The sequence below is a fragment of the Mirounga leonina genome, unplaced genomic scaffold, assembly GCF_011800145.1.
Source record: "Mirounga leonina isolate KUSES-001 unplaced genomic scaffold, KU_Mleo_1.0 Mir_55, whole genome shotgun sequence".
In the NCBI taxonomy this organism is placed as follows: Eukaryota; Metazoa; Chordata; class Mammalia; order Carnivora; family Phocidae; genus Mirounga; species Mirounga leonina.
The window spans coordinates 4,086,296-4,107,797 of NW_023270816.1; the positions used below are offsets into that span (position 1 = coordinate 4,086,296).

At 38.8% G+C, this 21,502-nt stretch overlaps 1 protein-coding gene across 7 annotated transcripts in view; it reads left to right on the forward strand.

Moving 5' to 3' along the window:
- LOC118001935 (mitogen-activated protein kinase kinase kinase 4) overlaps window positions 1-21,502 on the forward strand; it is a 75,470-nt gene that overhangs the window by 16,079 nt on the left and 37,889 nt on the right. For all 7 annotated transcript variants that reach the window (XR_004676885.1, XR_004676886.1, XM_034992117.1 and 4 more), the window contains exons 3-4: window positions 15,736-15,978; window positions 18,289-18,435. Coding sequence is in view for 5 of the 7 variants with exons in the window: in XM_034992117.1 (XP_034848008.1) it covers window positions 15,736-15,978; window positions 18,289-18,435 (390 nt within the window). In the remaining 2 variants the exon portion in view is untranslated. The remainder of the gene's footprint in view (window positions 1-15,735; window positions 15,979-18,288; window positions 18,436-21,502) is intronic.

Genomic DNA, 21,502 nt, shown 5'->3' on the forward strand with positions numbered 1-21,502 from the left:
ATTTTTCTCTTGTGGTGAGTTTGCATGTTCATCTGGCTAAAAGCAAAAGCACCCAGATCTTTGAGTTCCTTTATACCTGTCTCTGGTTGTCATTTTCAATTTTAGTAGCTATTTACATACATACGTGTGTACCTTTTATTTTTATTTTTTTAATTTCAGTTTACTGCACAGTCTGGCTGGCTTTGGAGTGAGAGGTGATACAATCGAAGGCATTTTCTTTATAATGGGAAACATTGGAAGAGAACCTCAGTTTATAAGATCTTTATTTTTCATGAACTAGACCATGAACCCTAGGAGAACGGGTCAGACATTCACATCATATAGAAAGATGTTTGCAAAAGGAATCTGGACTTTGTAGCTATAAGAAGTTAGTTTACTTTGAGTATTATTTTAATTACAAGTCTTAAAAGTGAATTTATATATGAGATCCTGTTTTTTTTCCTTAAGATCTTTTTATTTACTTGAGAGAGAGAAAGAGAGCACATGAGCAGGGGGGAGGGGCAGAGGCAGAGAGAGAAGCAGACTCCCTGCTGATCAGCGTGCCCGATTCAGGATTTGTTCCCAGGACCCTGGGATCAATGAGATCTTCTTTGAACAGTATTTTGACTCTGAATGATTTTTTATGTACATCTTTTTATTAAAGCAAATGACTGTTTTCCCCTGTTTAGTCCAAAATAACTACTTTATACGATTTTTTTTATAGTGCAGGTTTCAAAATCAGTAGAACAAAACTAGATATGGAATAAGGATCTGCCATATACTTCAGATGGTGAATGACTTACTTTGATCTAGGTTTTTGGCTGGAGTGGTTCAGTTCCAGTGAGCACACATATGGGCAAGACAGGGTCGATGATTGATTTTTATTGTGAAACACTATTTTTGAAGTAATATGAACGAAACAGCTCTGGCGGTATTACCTCATCTCTGATTCAGTAGATCTCATGAGAGAGAGGGACTCATGGTAAAGGCCCTGGGAGGCATGTGGGGGCTTCTTAAAACTGCTTTCAACTCCCAACCCCAAATTCTTTTCCTGTTCCCTGAGAACCATTTGTGACAATGAACTGTCCCTACTAATGGTAGAGCTCTGCGTCCCTTAGATGTGTTGGAACAAGAAAAAGATTGGGAATGAGTGCACTACATTTTCTGTTAGAACTCAAGTTGAAAACAGATGATGAACTATGGTAGCCCATAGTTTTGAATTCCTGTCAATGTTGTATTCCTTCGGTTTGACCAGTGGAGATTTAACTGCAACAGTTATCCTTATAGAAAAGAAGAGTCATACAAATTCAAAGCTCATAAAGTGTGTAAATTAAAGACTGTTAGAATTACTTGCAGATTGTTTGCTTTTCAAAACAAAAATGAAGTACAGAAGCCCCTGTTTTAAGTTTTGTTTTATAAAATGTTGTGTTTGTCAGATAACAAAAGAGTAACCAAGAGCTGAAGTAGAATTTCAGTCCAAACTAATAAAAAATGAGGTTTCAACATTATAATGAACTCAGTGGGAAAGTAAGACTTATTTTCATTTCCATTTCAGGAACATAATTTCTGGAAGGGGAGGTGTATGTGTGTGTATGTATATGAATGTATGTAGACTTCCTTCTGGGTTTGTTTTAGTCTTTGACTATGTTGGAGAACGCCACAGTTTTTGAAATCAAGTAACTGGATTCCATTCCTTGGTGTGGGTCTTTCTCACCACATGGCTTTGTAAATGACTTAATCTTTCTGATCCTAAATCATCGCATCTGTAAAATGGCTGTAATACTTTCCTACCTACCTCACAGGGTTGTTGTGAGGCTTAAAAAAGGTATTTGTATAAATGGTAAAATACTATAGAAGCCAAATATAAACTATTAATTTTTAGAAGCTTTGTTAATTTTTTTTTCTTTTGAAGCTAACTGTAAGTCAATATGGGCCAGACTATTCTATATGTTTATCTTTAAAATGTATTTAACCTTTTAATTTCTGCCAAATACTCCTGCATTTGAAGGACATACGTTTTAAGCAGTGTATAGGCTTTAGGTTTAAAGACAGCTTTATTTTCATTCTTGATAGAAGCGTCTTGACCAGTGGGCACCACAGAATGTACCCAATACATATCTTCTATGTTGCACTGTTTTTTTGGCTTATGTGGTAACACTAATGAATATAGTTGAAGGATTTCTTGTCTATATCTTTATATTTTTATGCTTTATGATTAAATTACTTGTGATTAGTGTTTATAAATAACATATGATCTTATATTTAATTCCCCTTGGCTTATAAACATGCTTTTATAAAGCAGTTTTTCTCTAAAATTTTATTATATTTTAAAATCTTTAAATTAAAAAACTTGTAATCTTGGGATGATTCTAGATTTATGGAAAACTTGCAAAGATAGTACAGAGTTTTCATATGTTCCTTATGCAGCTTCCTCTAATACTGGCATCTTACTTTACTTTGCTATATTTGTCAAAATTAGTATATTAACATTGGTGTAAGATACTGTTAACTAAACTGTGGACATTATTTGGATTTCTGTTTTTGTGCTACTGTCCCCTTTCTGTTCCAGGACCCAGTCAAGGACGCCACCTTGCTCTTAGTCATGTCTTCTCAGTCTCCTCTGATCTGTGTAGTTGCTCAGTCTTCCCTTGGTTTGCGATCTGGACGGCTTGTAGAACAGTCTCTGAATTTGGATTTGTCCGGTGTTTTATCAAGATGAGACTGGGGGCTTGGGCTGGGCAGAAATGCCACAGAGTTGAAGCGCTCCCCATGGCATTGTATTGTCCCTGGTGATGTTAACCTGGGTTCCTCGGTGAAGGTGTTGTCTGCGGGGTTCCTCCACAAGTTAGCAGTTTTCCCTTTCCCTGCTGTACTCTTGGATGTGAGTTACTAGATGCAGCCCACATTCATGGGGAGGGCTGTAGGAGCCTACCTCTAGGAGTAGGGAGTATCTACATGTAGTATTTGGAATTCTTCTGTATGAAAGATTTACCTCTTCCCTCCCATTTATTTATCTCAGTGGGAAGTCATAAATATTGATTTTTTCTTTGGGTTATAATCCAGTAGTATTGTTCTTTCTTTTGTTGCTCAAATTGTTCCTTCTTTAGCCACTGTAACTCTTCCAGTTGGCTTCTGTGTCCTTTTGACATGCCTGCATCTTTTTTTGTATTGTTTTGCTTTTTGAGCAGTTTCTTACTCTGTGGCATCATCCTTTATTTTTCCTGTTGCACTCCTGAAATCAGCCATTTCCCCGAGGAGCTCTGGTTCGTTTTATTGGAGGATGTTATTTAGAAATGAAGATCTGGGCACTGGATGTTACTGTTGGGGTGTTATTGCTTCCAGGACCATTCAGTGGTAGAGTTAGAAAATATAGGAATGTCTTCCACCCATTGTGTATGCACAGCTCGATAGTTATTTCTCCTTGCTTACCCATCTGTCTATCTGTGAGAAATAAACATGAGTTCACACTGATGTCTCAGGCCTAAGCCAGCATCACCAATTTCATTCTAGTCTTCCTCTCCTGCTTATTTGTAATTTTTTCTCTTGTGGTGAGAAACCTGGCTCCCATTACTACAGTTATTTACATATTTGTGCAGCCAGAGTATACACGTAAAGTAGTTTCAGAATTGCTAACCGGGACCCCGTGAGGAATAAATTTGCCAACTAGAGTATAGCATTTCAGTACAGTTCTTTTTATCTTTAGTCTTAGAGAGTCACCACAGAATTTTCCAGAGTTAGCTAGGTCAGCACCTTTTTCCTTCACCCTCTTCAGTGAGGTTATATCATTCATTTGTAATATAGTGGTTCACTTAATCTCAGTCTGCATTCCATCCTGGGATTCCCCAGTGTTCTAGTTGATTTTTTTAAGTTTGCCATAAAGTTTACTTTTTGTGTTGTACAGTCCTTTGGGTTTTGTGCATTTAAAATGTTAAATACCCATAAAATATTTGAGCCATAGGTTGTGATATGGCTATTTTATGCTCCTTCCTTTTAGCTTTACCATATGAAATTTATACATTTTCAGAAGAAGAGACAGATAAAATTTTTACTTAATGTAGTATATAAAAAAGTATACTTGCCTGACTGATTGCATGTTACCATGCATATTACCTCAGATCCTAAGGAAGAGTTTTGGTTATTTTATAAATTACTTTCCTTTGAATTAGAAATGATGATGTGATTATTATAAGTTTAATGGCCAATAAAATATTGTTTGTTTTATGATCCAAGAATAATTATGCTGATTTTTTCCTGTAAGCACAACAAACCCTGAAGAGGTTGCCTTCTGTATTCAGAGTGGACAACGCCTGTATAAACTAGGATATAAAATTAACAACAGTCACCATTTATCAAGTCTTCCGCATGCTAGGCACAACCACCAAATGAAGTGGTGGTGTTAATTCTCTATCTTACAAATAAGGAGAGTAGGTAACTTGCCCCAAATCACAGGAGCTGTAGATTGTTGGAGGAATTCAAATCCAGGATTCTGGGATACCAGACTTTAAACTGTGCTAATGGTGTCCAAACCTGGCTGCGCACCAGCATTATCCAGGGAGCTTTTGAAAATTCATGTACCTAATGCCCTCTTTGGATATAGGGCAAATCAGAGTCTCTTGGGGTAGGACGTGAGTGCTGCCATTCTTAACAGACCTCCAGCGTGCTTCCTATGTAGCTGGACCAGCACCAGTGCAATTCTGGGTAAGCCCATTGGAAACACTAAGTAGGCTATAGTACTCGCCCACCCCCGCCTTCCAGATTAGTGTTCATTAATACAGTTATTATAGTTAATTGTTTTATTTGCTTCAGTCATCACCTATCTGATTTCATTAGTAAAGTTACACGGACTTTGTCATTGAGTAAGTGGCAAGCTGATAAGCACATTCTTGCTCATTTACCTTTAGGTTTTCTGTTTTCTAAAAGCACACTTACTTGAGGGGAGATAGGAAGTTGTTCTGTGTTATTTTTGACTGCAGTGGGCCAACGGAGTCAAACCTGATGTAAGACGGAGACGATCAGAGGACAGAGCTCGCAGCTCGCAGCGGAGAACTGCATCCCATGAAGACAGCACACCAGCAGCAAGACTAGTAGCTAGCATTAACTGAGTACTTGCTGTGTGGAGGCGGGTCGGTCAAGTGACGTGGTCAAGGTTGGGTGTATCCCGTGGGGCAGAGCCAGGGTGTGAACGCAGAACTGCCTATAAAGCTGTGCTCTTCACCATTACCGTATGCTGCCCCTTGAAGTCGTATTTTGTCCCACCTAGTGCTTGGAGTATTTTTTGACGTAGTGGCTAGCATTTGAAAATAAGATTTCACGTGAAAATCTGGATTTTTTTGCTTTCCTTAAAATACTAAGAGGAAGTCTGTCAACCCTGGGCCCACATTCCCACATGATAGCATCTGGCGGGCTCCGATTGACCACAGTGCCCGTTGTTTCTTTCTCTCTTACTGTCATCACCCACCTGGCCCTGTAGGCATTTCAGTTTGTGATACGACCCCTGGTGTAGAATCATAGAAACTTTTGAAGGGTAACAAAAAGTTGATCCTTGAACAACACGGGGGTTAGATGTGCTGATCCTTACACTGTTGAAAATATGTGTATGATGTTTGACTTCCCCAAAACTTAACTACTAATAGCCTCCTGTTGACTGGGAAGCCTTGTTGATAACCTTAATAGTCAATTAGCATATATTTTATATGTTACATGTACTATATATTCTTATAATAAAGTAAGCGAGAGAAAAAAATGTTATTGAGAAAATCATAAGAGAAGATACATTCACAGTACTGTACTGTATTTTATAAAAAAAATCTACGTCTTAGTGGACCCACATAGTTCAAACTCGTGCTGTTCAAGGGTCAACTGTATTTTGATCTGTTCCTTTATTTTATAGAACAATATACTTTCTTTTTTTTTTTACTTATTTATTGAATGTGTATGTAAAGAAACAAAGTTGCTGCTTATCTTGTAGTCTGGCTCAGAGTAGTAATTCTTTGGTTTGCATCTTTTAGACTTTTTTGTGCTTAATATAAATACATATCTTTGTTACGTAATACAGGTAATTTTAAAAAAAGTTTTCATTTAAATTCCCGTTAGTTAACATACAGTGTAATGTTAATGTCAGGTGTACCATATAGTGATTCAGCACTTCCACACCCAGTGCTCATCATGACTAGTGCTCTCTTTTTTAAAAGTGATAATGCTGTATTTATTCTATGACTGATAGGGTTGTTCCCCACCCCGCCCCCCCCTCTTCTCTTTGGATTAGTCCCCATATTGGTATATGTAGCTCTACTTCAGTTCCAATTAACTACTACATGGGATGCCATCATAGGAATGAATCATTTTACTCTCTTCTTTAAATCCCACCGTCTGCCTCTGGCAACCGTCAGTCTGCTCTCTGTATCTCTGAGTTCAGTTTTGTTTTATTTTGTTTTTAGATTTCACCTACAGGTAGTATCATATGGTATTTGTCTTTCTCTGTCTGACTTATTTCACTTAGCAAAATGTCCTCAAGATCCATCCTTGTCACAAATGGCAGGATTTCCTTCTTTTTTCGGTGACTGAGTAAGATTCCTTTTTATGTACATGTAAAATCTCACACCATCGATAGGCACTTAGGTTTTTCCATATCTTGCCTACTGTACATAATGCTGCAGTGAACACAGTGGGTGCACATTTCTTTTTGCGTTAGTGTTTTCCTTTTCTTTGGATAAATACACTGAATTGGAATTGCTAGATCATACGGTAGGTCTATTTTTAATTTTTGAGGAACTTCTGTACTGTTTTCCATAGTGGCTGCATCAATTCACATTCCCACCAACAGTGCACAAACATTTCCTTTTCTCCACATCTTACCAACACTTTTGACTTCTTTTTGATAATAGCCATTCACTGAGGGTGAGGTGATATCTTATTTTGTGTGTGTGTGTGTGTGTGTGTTGAGATTTATTTATTTATTTATTTATTTTGAGAGAGAGAGAGTAGTGCACGCATGAGCTAAAGGGGCAGAGGGAGAGGGAGAGATTCTCACGCAGACTGTGTGCTTGGGGTCCGATCTCACAACCCTGACATCATGACCTGAGCTGAAACCAAGAGTCGGATGCTCAACTGATGGTGCCACCCAGGCGCCCCCCTTATTGTGGTTTTGATTTGCATTTCCCTAATGATTATAACCATTTCACTCTTAATGGGCACTTAATTTTTTTCCTTTATAAGTGGTGTAGCCACAAATACGGTACACATTCCCCTTTATGAACTTCATTGTTTTGTAAGAATGGCTCATTGAAGTGGAAATAGGGGGTCATTGGGTATACATATTTAAATCTTTGATAGATATTGCGAAGTTGGTCTTCAGAATGGCTGTACTAATGTATACTTTACCCAGTGGTGTAGGAGAAATCCCATTTGTCCTCATTTTTGCAACCATGATCAGTAAAAACTATAATTTCATTTTAATCTTAATTCTTTTCATTTTTAGTGACATTCAGCTGTTGTCAAGTTTATAGGCCACATGCATGTCTTCTTTGTGTTTTCTTTTATTCATTTTGTTCATTTTCTATTGGGTTTTTTATTATAATCTTGACCTGTTGGAGCTATTTTTATTTTATAGATATTATTCACTTTTTATTATGGCTGTAAATTGTCTTTAACTTGTTTATGTTTTTCACTAGATAGAAATTTAAAATTTTTATTTTACTCTTGATCACCTTATTTTGTGTGTAGTCAGAGATTATAAAACATTCTATATTTTTTCCCTTATTTTTACATACTTCAAAAATTTTTGTTATGGAAAATTATTAAACCCATGCAAAAGTAGACAGACTAATATTATGAATCCCTTTGAATCTGTATCCCAGCACACTGATTATCAACTCATGGCCAGTACCTCTAGCCACTTGACACCTTCTTCTATCACTTTGAAGAAAACCTCAGGTGTCATCATATTTTATCCTTAAATAGTTCAGGATGTTTCTCTGAAGGATTTGGGCTTGTTCTAGAAATGTACCACAGTACCATTATCACACCTAAAACATAGCATTAACTCCCTTGATCATCAAAGATCAAATTAGTGTTCATATTTTGATTGTGTCATAGTTATCTTGATTTTCTTTAAAAAATATTGTGCAATTTAAGTCAGTTTTCAAATAATCATACAAGGTAAGAGTTCATTATATTTTTTCCCCGCACAGATTTTATTTATTTATTTATTTATTTGAGAGACAGAGAGAGAGTTCTTGAGCGGTGGGGAGGGGCAGAGAGAGAGGGAGAGGGGATCTCAAGCAGACTCCGCATTGAGCGCGGAGCCTGATATGGGGCTTGATCCCACAGGCTGAGATCATGACCTGAGCCGAAACCATGAGTTAAGGCTTAACTGACTGAGCCCCACAGGTGTCCCCAGTTCATTATATTTCTTAAGTCGTTTTTAATCTGTAGCTCCCTCTCCCTTTTTTTTTTTTTTGCCATGTATTTATTGAAGAACCTGGACCTTTTATCCTATAGAGATTCTCCTACAGTCTGAATTGTGATTGTGCCTACAGTTGTCCTTTTTGCTTGTTTCCTTTTTCTCTGTGTTCTGTGTAAACTGACTGTAAAAACTAGTGGCTTGATTAGATTCAGGATTTCTTGATTGATTGGTTGATTGATGGTGTTAATACTGCTTCATGGGGACACATATAATGTATGACTGTCTCTGAGACATCAGCAGTTAATGATCATAGATCGCTTACTTCAGTAAGGATTGAAAAGTGATATTTCTAATTCTCTTTTCTTCTTATTAGCTTAATTACCAGCTGCATTAAGTAGATATTGCTACAAAGAGAAACTTTCCTCAATCATTATTTGGTCACCCAGTGGAATAATTGAACAGAAGTGACAGGGTGAATATGCTTGAGTCGTTCCCTCTTCTTTACCCTTTTTTTAAAAAATGAGTTGGTTTATTGGTGACCAATTAGTGTTTTTTTATTAATATGATTTTGAACTCATGAATTTAAACCTGTTTGGTATTTTTCAACCCATCGAAATCATTATTGTAATCCATTGAAGTAATTATAATAACTGATGTTCCCATTGTCCCATTTTGGACAATGGGAACATATTCAAGTTGGCTGAAGTCCTTTTATCACAGCCCTAGTGAGTAGTGTTTCATAACTTCGATAGCTGATATAAGAAGCTATTTTAAGCTTGTATTGTACATCTGCTTGAGATTGGGAATCTTGATTTATCTTCAGGGAATCCTTGTTCCTTTTGTTGGGAAATAGTGTTCTAGGACTACAGTACTCGCATTGCTCATTGTAACGGAAATGGTCGATCGTTGTTTTAGTTCTCTTCAGTAGACAGAACACACAGAAATACACAAAAATACATCCCAATTTCGTACTGACAATTCAAAATCAGGATTTTAAAATCTCTTTTGACTTTTCTTCTACACTGAAAAAATTTGCGGTGGTAACAGAATGATGGCATGAGAATATCAGAGTAGTAGATTATTAGAATATGCTGACTATATTCCAGAATACATACACAATAATCTCAGAATAGTATCATCAGCAATATGATTACTGAAAAAGTATAAGTTCCCCCCCCCATCCTTAGGGATAGACCCTTTGGGATATACCACCAAATTACTGTGTCTTTTCAAGACACCTGAATAATTCTTCTCATGATTATGCCACTAACTAGACATATAATTAGAATCTCTTCTTTTTTTGGTTGTGTATTTAAAATAACAGCTTTATTGAGACAGAATTCACATACCATGAAATTCACCATTTTGAAGTGTTCACTTCAGTGGTTTTTACTATATTCAGAGTTGTATAACCACCACCACTGGCTATTTTTAGAACATATTCAGCATTCCCAAGAGAAGCCCTGTCCCCTTCAGCTGCCACCTCCACAGTCCTTCCGCTCATCCTTTCAGCCCTGAGCAACCACTTACCTGCTTTCTGTTTCTTTATATTTGCCTGTTCTGGACATTTCATATAAATGGAATCATATATGTGGTCTTTTGTGACTGGCTGCTTTCAGTTGGCATCATGTCTTCAAGGCTCATCACTTTGTAGTGTATATCAGTACTTCATTCCTCTTGATGGCTGCATGATATTCCACTGTGCAGATAGGCCACATCTTATTTCTCCATTCATAGATCTTTTATTTTTTTATTTTTAGGTATTGCTTTTTAAACTTAACTTTGCAAGAATTATGTAAAATACTTGGTTTTAAGAGAAAATCTATGGAATAATACATTTTCTTTTCTTTTTTTTTTTTTTTAAAGATTTATTTATTTATTAGAGAGCAAGAATGAGAGAGAGTACATGAGAGGGGGAGGGTTAGAGGGAGAAGCAGGCTCCTTGCTGAGCTGGGAGCCCAATGCGGGACTCGATCCAGGGACTCCAGGATCATGACCTGAGCCAAAGGCAGTCGCTTAACCAACTGAGCCACCCAGGCGCCCCGGAATAATACATTTTCAAGGGAATCTGATTTCCCTGATAAACATGAGCTTTAAAAGAAGCTGTTTTATTCTTCCATTTTTTAATATAAGCTGTGTATGCAATTTTCTTTACTTACTTTTAATATATGACCACTTTATTTTTACCCCTTAAGGTTATACTTATATTAATATTCATACCCTTATTGCTCTCCCCTGCCCCAACATTTTTTGGTTGTTACTTGTTGGTTCTCAACCATGAGGATATTGGAATTGTCCTTTTCTTTTACCTGGGTTTTCATTTGAAGTGATTTTCTTTTACTTCCAGTGAAATGCTACGATATTGCATATGCCCTCGGCTTTCTCCCGGGGTTTGATAGTTGCGGTGTATCTGCATATGGCCATTATGGACCTCACTTTCTTCCTTACCTTCTCACCTCCTTTTAGCCCTGCGGGAGTGTGTGTGTGTTTCCACAGGTGGACACAGAGACGTAGATAGATAAGAGATGTAGATTTAGACAGGCTCTTGTTCTGACAGCCTCCTGAGTCATTTTGTTCATAGTAGATTCCTCGGTAAGGGCTCATAAGACCAGTGTTTTCTGAGTTCTTGGATTTTCCTAACAGTTTGCAGAATTGACTCTTGCAAGTATATTTGGCCATAAAATTTGGCTTGTATTTTCCTTCCTTGAGTAACTTTAATATATATTACTCATTGTCTTTTGGCATGCAGCATTGCGGTTGCAAAGTCTCATGGCAATATGATTTTTTTGTTTCTACTTCTAAGTAGAAACTTGGTTATTTATTTACTTATAACCTGGATGTCCAAAGGATTGTTTTTTTTTTTTTCTTTTTTCTTTAAACTCCACTAGTTTACCTGGTGTTGGTTTCTCCACATTGGTATTTTTGAATAAGTGGTGTCCTTTTAGTATATGATTTCAGGTTTTGTTTGCTTTCTATGTTTTTTTTTTTTTAATTTCAAGTGAATTTCTTAATGTTTTAACTCTTCGGTTTCATTAGTTTGGTTTTCTTCTCTGGGAACCACTACTGTATGTGTTTTGGATCTACTTTGCCTCTCTGTCACTTTCAGATTCATTCATTCATTCTTTTTTCTTTTTGATTTATAAAATTGTCTTCATTTTTACCTCCTATTTATGTGAAGCCATTATCTTCTATTTGTGCTCATGTTCCTGCTAGTTTGCTTTTTGTTCTTAAAATAATTTTTTAAAGATTTATTTATTTATTTTAGAGAGAGAGAGAGCATGGGAGCAGGGGGAGAGGGAGAGAAGCAGACTCCCTGCTGAGTGAGGAACCCGATGTGGGGCTCCGTCTCATGAACCTGAGATCATGACTTGAGCCAAAACCAAGAGTCAGATGCTTAACTGACTAAACCACTCAGGTGCCCCTAAAATGCTTTTCAATTAAGAAAATTATCTTTCGAGTACTACCACTTTATTTGTGAGTTTTTCTAATTCTAATTTATGTTGTTCTTTTATTTTTTCTATGATTTTCTTAATTTCTTTTAGTTTTTTTTTTTGAAAATTGGGCTGCAGTCCTCTCTGTTTAGTGGGCATGTCTTTCTGGCAGGCTTTCATTGTCTCTAGGGTTATTCTGCTTATTTCTCTGCTTAATAACCCTGTATTGGATTCTAGCACAGTCCTTTTGCTCATTTTTAAACGTATTTATTTTCATGATCTTTAAGGAAAGAGAGAGTTCAGAAGTGTTAGGGTTTGTAGCTTTGAGCTCCTTCTTCTGAACTGCCAAAGCACATGTTCTCTTTTTTTGAGATCTTCTGGTGTGTTCCCCTCCCACTTCTGGACCTTGTTGTTCTTTACCTCTACTCTACTTTCCTGGTCAGTTGGATTTCAGTCTAGCAGGTTTGTCCTGGAAAGGGGATTTTAGCTGATAGTTTTAAGAGTTTGGGAGGCCTAAGCCACTTCAGCCCCTTCAAACCTGTTGCAACCCCTTGACCTCACTCATGACTTTGTACCCAAATTGCTTTCTGTTTCACTCAAGTCCTCAAAGAGAAGCAGTGAGCTTTCTATTGCATAGTCATTAGTGATTGTGGAATTTGCCCCTTTGGGCCCATCAGACACCCTATTAATCCCCCGTGTTTCCCTTGCACAAGTGCTGATAACCACAGGGTCTGGCACAGTTCACTTCCCCCCATCTCTTCTACTTTGGAGTTCACGGAGATACCTTGTCACGTAGTTTTAGTGGACATGTGTCTCAAGGAGTTTTGACTTGGTTGTCCTTGTTCTGTCTGTTCTTATGGGGGGACTAAGGGAAATCGAAATCCGGCTGCCGCCACTGTCATTCCAGAATTCCTGTTATTATGTTGTACTAAATTGCCAATATTTGGTCATTTTTGACTGACTAAAATGGCAATTTTATATGGCTTAACCTAATGTATAGCTCTGTGTTTAGGTTATTAAGCCTGTATTAACATTTGGAGTCTTTCTGTATGTATATGTTCAAAACGTATTTTTGTATTTATGTTAGTACATCCTATAGTTTCTCATATCAGGCAAGAATTTCTAAAATAGCCTCATAATTAAAAAATTATGACTATAGTTACCGGGGTAGGTACGGATGTAATTATTTTTCGGTTTTCTTTAACATTGGGTTATCCATTTTCCAACTTCAACTATTGCCACTTCAACTACTTTTTTATGTATTTATTGTAGATAATTCGATATGTTTCTCTGCTGATCTGTTTACAGTACTTTTCTATTTTAAATAAAGTAGGTTTATTAGTAAGGTTTGCCATCATGTAGGGCAGTTCTTCCCGTTTATTCTTTTAAAAAAGTTCTGGGCTGTTTTTACTTCTGCACATTACTTTCTTCCATGTGAATTTTATTGAATGACTTTATTAACCTCCACAAAATACCAGTGGGGTTATGATTGTAATTACATTGCATTTTTATTGATGTCTCTACTATTGAGTCGGCTCAGTTTTCCTGAGTTGATCACAGATTTTATACCATATTTAATCCTGTATTTCTCACTGGAAGTGATAATAAACGGATGAAATTGCACTTGATCTTGCACTTTATTGCCCCCTTCCTCTCTTCTTGTGTTTTATTGAAATAATTGGGAATTCAAGATCCAGGTTTTTTTCTTATAGTATCCTTTTTTAAAAAAAAATTCAAGTACTCCTTTCTGGGAGTTGTTTATAGTCTCTCACCAAGTTACCATTATGGAGTTGTATCTGCCTGTGTAACTGCTGCTAGCTTCGTGGCTTCTCACTTCCTTGGGTATTTTTGTCTTTGGATCTTTATTCTGATTTAATTTTCACTTGACTAGACCCTACTGTACTTCCTCAGGGAGTTTTTTAGTGAAGGTAAATGAACTGTACTTTGAGTTCTTCTGTATCCAAGGAGGTTTCTTCTTTCTTCTTCACATATTAGTGATATCTTGACTGTGCAAAAAGCTCCCCTCCATCTCTTCCTTCTGTTTTTTCCACACTCTTGTTATTCTCACGTGAAGCTCCTAGATCCAACTTCCATGTCTCTATTTTTCACTCAAAACTTCCCTTCCTTTTTCTTTTGCTCTTTGTTGTAGTGATAATTTCTATAGTTAATGTCTGAGTTCTTAGTTTTTACCACATCCATTCTATTTTCACTGTCTTTATTGAACTTGTTTTAGAAATCTTGGTTTGTTAAATTTTTTCCAGAGGACTTCAGTGCAGTCGTGTAGTAGAGTATTTTACGGTTCTCTCCTGTTTCCCACATTAAATGAGTGTCAGCTGTTCTGATGCTTCAGCTTGGTTTCCTTAGTTAAAATTGCTGTTTCCTCTTCCATGCTCAGTAGTTTTTTAACATTTGTTCCTCTTTGGACAGGGATTGAGTCACCAGCATGCACCACCAGTGGGACCCCGTTTCCTCCGCAGCAGCGTGGGTCTGCCTGTGGGGTCTCCTAGGCGGTGTTGTCTTCACTGTGGACAAGTAGGGATTGTTCTGTTTCCCAGTGAGCCTGTAGCGCATGGGTGAGCGGGCTGGAGCTCTAGACAATGCCAAAAGAATTCTTTAGAATTTTATCAGAGAAAGTTCACTGAATTTTGTAGAGCTTTGAATAGACCTTTGACCTGAGCTCATTCTCTATACCAGAGGAAAAGAAGCATTTATTACTGCCTAAAGCTTTTAAACAGACATGTCTTAACCCTGACCTGACCACATTGATCACATTTTAAAAATGATGTACCATTTTTAAAATTCTTGGCTGTTACGGGAAACTGAAGTATGTATTAATTTAAATGCAGAAGTATATATTGAGCATAAAAGGAGCAGAGGAGACCAGTTAAGAATTCACTAAATGGCAGGGAGCATAGATACGAATGACATGGAGGCAGAATACCTATAATTGGTGATGTTTTAAATTGAAGAGAAATTGAAGGGCGCCTGGATGATGGCTCGGTTGGTTAAGCGGCCGACTCTTGGTTTTGGCTCTGGTCATGATGTCAAGGTCCTGAGATCGAGCCCTACGTCAGGCTCCGTGCTCAGCGCAGTCTGCTTGTCCCTCCCCCTGCTCTCTCTCTCTCTCTCTCTGGAATGGATAAATAAAATATTAAAAAAAAATAAATTGGTGAGAAGTTGAGGTTTTCGAATTTTGTTGGCCTCTGTTTTCTCAATAAAAGGAGAAGGGAAGGTCTTTGGATATGATTGGTCAGGATGATGTTGCCAGGGGTCTAAGGACAATGGGGAAAGCTCCGAATCCCCCATTTTATGAGGGAAAGCATAAGGCATCTGAAGAGAGTAACTATAAGAAAGGGTGAGCAACACTGAGATTCCTAGGAATGCTGAATAGCAGATATTTGAGTGGGACCAGCCAGTTCAATTTTATGAATTGTTTTCTATCAGCATCATTTGGTGTAGCTCAAGAGAGCAACGGACAGAAGAATTGGTTGAACCAACTAGTTTTTATGTTTACATAAATGTCTCCCTGGTTTTGTAATCTTTTCTCAAATTTCAGTAATTTCTGGTTTTCTCAGTCTGGAGATAGTTGTGGATAATGCTATATAGAACCTTAAAAATAAAGTGTTCTAATCATTTTAAGTATGATGATAAAATGTTTGATGCAAATGATGAACTTGATTCTTTTTCTACTATGCTTTTTTGATAAAAATATTATAATTTGGTGTCCTTGTTATGATTTTCTATTACTTTTAGAACTTTTGGGTCTATGTTGAAAATGTTGAATTATTCTAAAGATTATTTTACCTGAAAAATTGTGATTTTGTAGATCATCAGCAAACTATAGAGAATAATAGTTTATAACCACGACCTTAGGACATTCTTTTGTATGCTCTTTTAACCTTTGTTGAATTTTTGTTATAGTTTTCCGAATTTCCAGACCCCATGTGGGGTTCCGATTATGTGCAGTTATCCAGGACACCACCTTCCTCAGAGCAGAAGTGCAGCACTGTGTCGTGGGACGAGCTGAAGTCCATGGACTTACCCTCCTTCGAGCCTGCCTTCCTGGTGCTCTGTCGAGTCCTTCTGAACGTGATACATGAGTGTCTGAAGTTAAGACTGGAACAGAGGCCTGCTGGGGAACCATCTCTCTTGAGTATTAAGCAGGTCTGTTTCAACGACTGTTTAAAAATATTTAGCAGTTACTGTGCTATTCTGTAGGCTTGTTTTTATTTTGGATTGAGGATTTTTTTTTTTAATTGTTGCGAGTAGTGAAAAATTTGAGTGTATGTTAGTGTTTTTAAGCTGCTCTTTTTAGGGTAATTTAAAATGTTCTTAAAAAAAATAAATAAATAAAATAAAATGTTCTTTGCATGTAGTCTCAAAGATAAGATTGTGGTTCAACCTTTCTGCCATCACTTCCTCATTCCGAAAGGATATAAAAGTACAGTGATGAAATGACATAGTCTGTTAACATCAGTCTTTGGAGGCTGGAAACTTAAAATTCACTCATTAGAAGTAGTTTAAGTTCCTTAAATTTATTTATTTTTGTTCTGTTTAAGCTACATGGGAACAGATAAATGTCTTTAGAGTATGCAGTAGAGAGATGTTTGGACTTTTTGCTTGCTTAGTCAGTTGCATGGATTAAATAGTAATGACAGCTGCTGTTTTCTTGGTTTTCGTTCATTTTGGATGGGATTCTCTAGGCGAGTCTGATACTCCAGAGGTAACAGGAATGGGTGGAAGCGGTTGTATCTAGCACAGTGAATGCTGCCGAATGTATTTGTACTTTATGATATTACCACATCCACTATGCAAAATAAACATGTCAGGTTTTGAAAAAAAAAAAAAAGAAAGAAAGAAAAAGGTGTGTTTTTGTCAACTGTGCATGTCCATCCCCTCAGGATGGAAGGGCTAGGAGCTCATTGGCTCAGGATGACCAATGGCATTATTTTACCTGAAGCCATACGATAGGCACAGAACAGGACTTGAATTTGTTGGTTTAGCTGGGAGAGGGGGTGACTCGTGGACCTCATTGTCCTCGCTTCAGTTTCTGTCCAGCACTGACCAGAGAGCGCTGCTTCCTCATGCGCCCTGCTGCTCACCACCTTGCTTCTGGTTATTGTCCTGTCATCCACTGTGGCCTTGCTTCTCACTTGTCCACCTGATTGCAGTGGTAATTTAGGAAGTTTGGGTAAAATACTGATTTCCCTTTCTCACAAAATGAATACTTCAGGAATATAACCTGGTAAGACAAGGCAGAGTTTACTTTTTGCCAAGGGAGCTATTGTGAGGATGAAACAGGAATTTATGTTAAAATATTTAAAAAAATAAAAACAATACTTAGATGAATGTAGCATTACTAGAATCAAAATAAAACAAATTTTGGCTAAAATTATTCAAAGATTTGGTTATAAGCACCTAAGTGACATCTTTAACAGAGAAATTTACATCTGAACAGAATAGCTTTTGATAGATTTAACTCTAGCCATGGCTCTCTTACCGTGGGTAATTATTTTTAGACCATTTTAAAGGGGGAAATTATGTTTATAAAAGCAATCCATATTTATTGTAGAATATTTGAAAGGTACAGAAAATGATACAGACAAAAATGAAAATTATCCTATCATGCTGCCAGTCAGAGATAACCACTGTAACTACTTTGGTATGTTTTTATCCATCTGTTTTTCCTACACATACAAGTAAAAGAAAAAAATACGAGTTTTTACCCTTAAATATTTTTCAAAAACTAGATTTTAAATGGCTGCAGGAGTGCTCTGCTGTGTAGGTACATCATAATTTATTTAATCCCCATCATTTTAAATAATATTATGGTAATACATGATAATTATTATGATGAAAAGACTTTAAGGTCAGTCATCCCATGTCAGCCTCCCCCACCTTTCCAGCATTACCTGCTGGGCCTGCCCATGGCCGTGGCACTCAGCTTTTTGTTTAGATTTGTTTTCCCTTGACTTCCGTCTCATTTCATCAAATTGAGCCTAGGTTTGATTTTTGTGATGATTAGAGGCTTTTGGTAGTAAAGGCCACAAATCACAGTAGTTGCTATGCTAAATTATTACAAAGATTGTCATGCTCTGTGGCATGTGAGTATATTTGAATCTCTATTACGTTTTTGGATAAAAATCATCAGTTCCATTAGGGGATTTTTCTCTCCTATCCCTAGTAGAAAAATAGATCTTTTTCTGTGGGGTTTATTTTCTACATAAATGTTTTTGTAGGGGAATATAGTTTCACAAATCAATGTTTGCCTGTATGATAATTTCTGTGTGTATTCATACGATAATCCTAATCACTTTTATTTTCACTCTTTAATTTTTGATCAAGACTACTAAAATGGTTATATAAAGTGAACTGGTAAGGAATTGGAAAATATTTTAGGACTTTGAGAGGTTTTGAGGAGGAGGAGGGCGTGCGGTGAGGGTGTGTGGAGTGACAGAGCTTGTGCCCCTGCAGCTGGTGAGGGAGTGCAAAGAGGTGCTCAAGGGCGGCCTGCTGATGAAGCAGTACTACCAATTCATGCTGCACGAGGTGCTGGACCGCCTGGACAAGACCGACTGCAACATCGACGCCTTCGAGGAGGACCTGCACAAAATGCTGATGGTGAGGCCCGGGGGCAGGGGAGGGTGCTGGAGCGTGCGTGCCCGTCTGTGTGTGTGAGAGAGCGAGCGAGCAAGCAAGCGCGGGAAGGGGGACGGCAGTCTTCACCCTGACTTTTTCTTTTTTTTTTTTCTTTTTTAAAGATTTTATTTATTTATTTGAGAGAGAGAATGAGAGACAGAGAGCGTGAGAGGGAGGAGGGTCAGAGGGAGAAGCAGACTCCCCGCCGAGCAGGGAGCCCGATGCGGGACTCGATCCCGGGACTCCAGGATCATGACCTGAGCCGAAGGCAGTTGCTTAACCAACTGAGCCACCCAGGCGCCCAAGCCTGACTTTTTCATCTAGTATTGGATTAAATTTGTTTCTCCCAAATCCACATTTTAACAAATCCGCAATGGTTTTGCGTTAGAATTTTTGACAAAGCTTACCCTAGTTCATTGTTTAACTCTAAGACTCTTCATCTTATAGCAGAATGGCCCAGAAATGGAACTATAGTCCAGTCCTATTTTATCCAGCCGTCTGGCATCAGCCATTTCTGTATCGCGTGCCCGCGCTCGGGCTGGGAAGGCAGGAGTGGACAGTAAGAGGCTCCTCTTCTGCTGGGACCTGGGCATAGGCGGTACTTGCCCCCTGAGTGCTGGGTGCCAGGGCGGAATTCTGCTGAGGTGCAGGGACGACTTGGGGACAGGTCCTCTCAACTAGCCTGAGGACATGTGGGAGCTCTTACCCTGAGTCAAGAGTTAGCTGAGGAACCACGCACATCCAAGGAATTGTAAATACTGTGATTTGGCAGGAGCAGACTTACTTTGATTTCTTCCCAAGAGGAGCTCCCCAGGCTTCTCACACCACAGGTGGTGTGCTTACTGGTGCTTTCTAACCTCTGTCCTTTTGCTCCTGTTATTCCCTCCTGGTAGACATGTCCCTTTTCCTTATCCACTCATTTAAGACTTACTCGCAAGTTTTACTTTTCTCTAGAAAGCCCTATGTGACAACTTCAACCTTTAACGTGCATTTACCTCTACCTCCTCTGCACCGTCTCAGCAGTTACGATCGGCGCCGTGCCCTTGCGGACTCAGTGATCTGCTGCTCTGCTCTCGGCGTTCCCCGACTAGCCCGAAAGCTTCGTAAGCCAGGGGCTATGGCTTGAAGTGGTCTGGTCTTCCATACTTTCTGGTGGGGTATTAGTGTATAACGGATACAGGTTGGATTCATTAGAGTATATGCACAGATGATTCTGTCATGTGGCAAGTCAGTGAAACAATATAAAAATGACCATGCTTTGGGTATATTGTTCTGTAATGTTTTCAAGACATGTTTTGTGGGACATCTCACTGTATCTTGCCTCGGGATGGCTGCAGCACCTCCAGATACCACCCCCACTTTCTAGGCTAGAAGAAAGGAAAAGGGAAAAAAGGGAAAAAGTATCCTTGCCAGCTCAGTCCAGAGCAGCGAAGCTCTCCTGGAAGCCACAGCCGACAGATTTTCACTGTGTCATATGGCCAAACCTGTTGCCTGCCTCTTGACTGTCGTGGAGGCTGGGGCTGCAAGTATTTAGCTTTCCAGCCTCTATCGTAGAAGGATAGAAAGAAGAACGGTACGAAGGGGACTTATAATATCTGGCATATCGCAAGAAATAGTTTTGAGTTTGAAATTATTTCCTAATTATTTCGGGAGCACGCATAAAAGACCAGAGTGTGTAAAATGTGGCTACATTCTGAAATAGTATATATTTCTTAGGTCAGAAAAGTTGTTACCATTGAAAAGTCATGGTTAAAAAGCAAAAGCAAATTATTTTCTCTCTCTCTCTCTCTGGATGGTTAAAGCAGGAGCTTAAAAAGCCAAAAAGTGCTTTGCTTTCCAAACTGTCTTTGGTGGTTTTACAAAGGCATGCACAGCACCCTTTAGCGTACAGGCACTGGGGCAGGAAGGAAGAGAATGAGGCAGGTGAACCGTGTCCTCCAGGTCAGTCAGCTTCGGTGTCCGTGGTGTTCCTGTGGGCCATCTGAAGTGGAGGGCAAGTAAGTTACTCCTTAGAGCTACAAGTACTTAGGATTTAGTCTTGGTTTTGCTATGAGTGATCCATGTGGGGCCAGATCTCCCTTAGTTTCATCTCTGTAATTTCGCAGATGAAGAGCTAGAAATTACCAGTGATTTTTAAAATTGTGCCTCAAAGTATGCTCAATGGCTAATGGCAGAGGCATGTTTTGAAAACTGGGGGAACCCGAACAAAATCGGTGTTTTTGTTAGGAAGGAGGGAGAGATTGGCCTTTGAATGGTCTGTCACATTATGTGTACCACAACACCCTTCTTAGGAACCTCACCAAAAATCAGCGAAAAGAAGGAAGAGTAAAGAACGAAATTCCATGTTCAGTAAAGGAGGAAATTGACTACACTGCTCTCCTCTCCTTCCAGAAAACTGTTACAATCACTTACTTTGAAATTTGGGCTAAAGTGAGGGTGGGCACAAGCTCTAAGTATCTCCCAGCCAGTGCTTCATTAGAGCTGGGATATCTGGGGTGTGAACGGTCAGGAGAGAAGCAGGAGGAGTCCCTGTAGAGGACTTGTCAGCGGCAGATCTGCAAGACAGGGGAACAGAAGTGGAGACAACTCTGCTGTCCGAGTGTGTCCTGCCGGCTGAGGAGGGCCGCTGAATGTGAGCTTTGCGGGGTGAGGGGGAGCCGCAGTCAGCAGGTCCTGATGCAGAATCTCTGTGACTTGGGGGCTTTACTCTGTGTTACATCATCATCCTGACTAGGGAAACCTAAGCACGTACGTGTGCAGGTGCAGGGACGTGACTTGGTGAGCGTTTGCTTGAGGCAACAAATCACTTTGAAGCTATCAGCTGTTTTAGCTCATTTCTCTGGCCCTGGCCTTAGAAATAACCAAAACAGTAAACTAGATAGAGATGTAGGAACATGTGATCGATTTAAGGAAACCACATAAAAAGAATTTAAGAGGGATGAAAATATGAAACTGATGAACAAGATGTGGCAGTTGTGGAAGAGGGAGGGGCCGAGAAGCAAGAGGGAGGGAAGCAAGAGGGAGGGGCCGAGAAGCAGGAGGGAGGGAA